A 2,732-nucleotide genomic window follows, 5' to 3' on the forward strand; every position below is an offset into this window, starting at 1 on the left:
TGTGTCTCGAAGGTCTTTTATCCTACAACTAAAACAGAAGTTCGTTTTCTCTGGAGGTGAAAAGTATAAGCAAGTTCGCCAAAGGATTTTAGTCTACATCGGAGCACAATATTGAATATGATTGGTTTAATTACCGTACGATGAAGGGAACCCCCTCGAACACCAACACTTGGTAAGAACTACTGCCGCGTACAGATGCTGTGTGCGCCAATTTAACGTAGCAGACTGTGGAACCACCACGGGAAGGGGATAGGCGAGTCAGCAGTGCGTCACGGCTCACGGCGAAAGACGGAGAGAGCTCTCCTTCAGGTGCTGCTAAATTCGCCACTGTAGAGCCTACCAACCGGTGGTACCCAACACGAGTTGACGAATGGACGGCTCCACACTTTGCGATGTCATGTGTGACTGAGCATCAGCATATGGCATAACTTTTCTGGAGACCGAGGAGCATCTGGACACGTGCGATATCGCACTCATTAACGAATCATAGGGACACTTAACACTGTAGTTCATGGGTCTTACCCTTGTTATAAAACGGTGCAAAACACAGTGCAACAAAGTTGGACATCCTACGCTGGACAGAAGATAATAAACGCAACAAAAGCCAAGCGCAATGGGGCACATCAGCACGCGAAGGTAAACAAAAAAGAAAGAGAAGCTATTCTGCTCGCCTGTATATTAAATTAATCGAATAGAAGTGGACATTTAATGTGATATAAGCGTGTTTCTCACATCGCTTCATAAAAAGTAGTTTTAAATCCTGGGATAAAGTAATCAAAGGCGGTGAGTCATGGCTTCTGAAGAATCCATCGGTTTTGCGCAATCGGCTGCCGGAAGATTATCAGAGATCGGAGAAAGAAGTAGAAATTTGGGCACTGCGATACAAGATCCTGAACGCCAGAGGAGAATAGTATTAGTTATTGTTTGCGTTGCACTGTTACTGGACAACATGCTTTACATGGTGATAGTGCCAATTATACCTGATTACCTTGAAACTTTGGAGCGTCAGGCAGAGCATGCCCATCCCGTGTTGCACACAAACAACTCAAATGGCACGACGCACATAGTCGCCAAGGAAAATTTTGATGTGGAAATTGGCGTTCTGTTCGCTTCCAAGGCCATTTTGCAACTCATGGTCAATCCACTGACAGGGACATTTATTGACCGTGTTGGGTATGACATTCCACTTCTGATCGGACTCTCTATCATGTTCTGTTCCACCTGTATATTCGCGTTTGCTGAGAACTATTGGACTTTGTTTGCAGCTCGGAGTTTACAAGGTTTGGGATCTGCGTTTGCAGATACGTCCGGACTTGCCATGATCGCTGACAAATACACGGAGGAGGCAGAGAGGACTCGCGCGCTTGGAATTGCCCTGGCCTTCATATCCTTCGGGAGTCTGGTTGCGCCCCCGTTTGGTGGAGTACTTTATGAGTTCGCGGGGAAGAGGGTGCCGTTCCTCGTCCTCGCTTGCGTCTGTTTTGCAGATGGCTTGTTGTGCCTCACGGTGCTCAAGCCATTTTCCAGCAACGCCCGGGAAAACATGCCAGTGGGCACCCCCATTTACAAACTGATGGTTGATCCGTACATAGCTGTAGTAGCAGGGGCACTGACCACCTGTAACATCCCCCTGGCCTTTCTGGAACCCACCATCGCTAATTGGATGGAGGAAACCATGAACTCTACCCAGTGGGAAATTGGACTAACGTGGCTACCGGCGTTCTTTCCGCACGTCCTTGGTGTTTACATGACTGTGAAGTTAGCAGCCCAGTATCCCCACTTACAGTGGTTCTACGGGGCATTGGGCATGGTCATTATTGGTGCAAGTTCCTGCACCGTGCCAGCATGCAAAACCTTCGGGCAACTCGTCTGGCCATTGTGTGGCATATGCTTTGGCATTGCGCTGGTGGACACCGCGTTATTGCCAACTCTTGCGTTTCTTGTAGATGTGCGTCACGTGTCTGTTTATGGTAGTGTGTACGCTATTGCAGATATATCCTACTGTGTGGCCTATGCTCTTGGTCCAGTAGTGGCGGGAAAGATAGTGCACGACCTAGGCTTTGTACAACTGAATCTAGGAATGGGGCTCGCCAATGTCCTTTACGCACCGGCTCTGCTGCTGCTGCGCAATGTATGCTTCATGAAACCATCCCACTCAGAGAGAAACATTTTGATAGAGGAGGGGGCAACGGGCCTCTACGATGCTATTAAAATGGAAGAACGCCAAAACAAGAGCCAGCCGCTTAGCTCAGTGGGTAACTGTGTGCCAGTTGATGAAAATGGCTCTTTTGGTGCGCATCCAATAGCATATTCCGAGGACAGACAGGAGGACACACTAGAACCAGAGCGCATATAACGCTCTAAGATGAGGCATCAACACATTTCTTGTAGCATTTCCTTACCCTGTTGATTAGCCTTGGGTTAAAATAACCTGTTAGTATGATGAATACATTGTATACATTTGCGCCCCCATCCATAAATGACAAATCAATTATGTATGAGATTTAGGGTCATTTTTTCAGTCTGACATGATCTCCTGGGGACATTGGCATTAGATTGAATCCACATTAGCCCACGCATTTCCACATTGCGATTATCTGAAAGCAATGTTGGATTTTCTGTCTTTAAAAACATATTATGTCACTTGTGTGTTCATGAATCAAACTCAGGGATGTAGAGGCAATGTTACACGTGTTGAAACTGAATATGTGGCTCGTCTGGTAGTGTAACAT

The 2,732-nt window shown here is 46.9% G+C and overlaps 1 protein-coding gene across 1 annotated transcript; it reads left to right on the plus strand.

Annotated features, from left to right (window-relative positions):
* The first annotated feature begins 790 nt into the window (after positions 1–790).
* On the plus strand, positions 791–2,356 carry slc18a3a (solute carrier family 18 member 3a). The gene has a single exon (XM_063191252.1). The coding sequence runs from the start codon at positions 791–793 to the stop codon at positions 2,354–2,356; it is 1,566 nt and encodes a 521-aa protein (XP_063047322.1).
* Positions 2,357–2,732: the final 376 nt, after the last annotated feature.

This window comes from Engraulis encrasicolus, chromosome 24 (assembly GCF_034702125.1).
Source record: "Engraulis encrasicolus isolate BLACKSEA-1 chromosome 24, IST_EnEncr_1.0, whole genome shotgun sequence".
NCBI lineage: Eukaryota > Metazoa > Chordata > Actinopteri > Clupeiformes > Engraulidae > Engraulis > Engraulis encrasicolus.

Bases quoted from the DNA above. Each gene is read 5' to 3' on its own strand.
- slc18a3a (XM_063191252.1), top strand. From the start codon at position 791: ATGGCTTCTGAAGAATCCATCGGTTTTGCGCAATCGGCTGCCGGAAGA.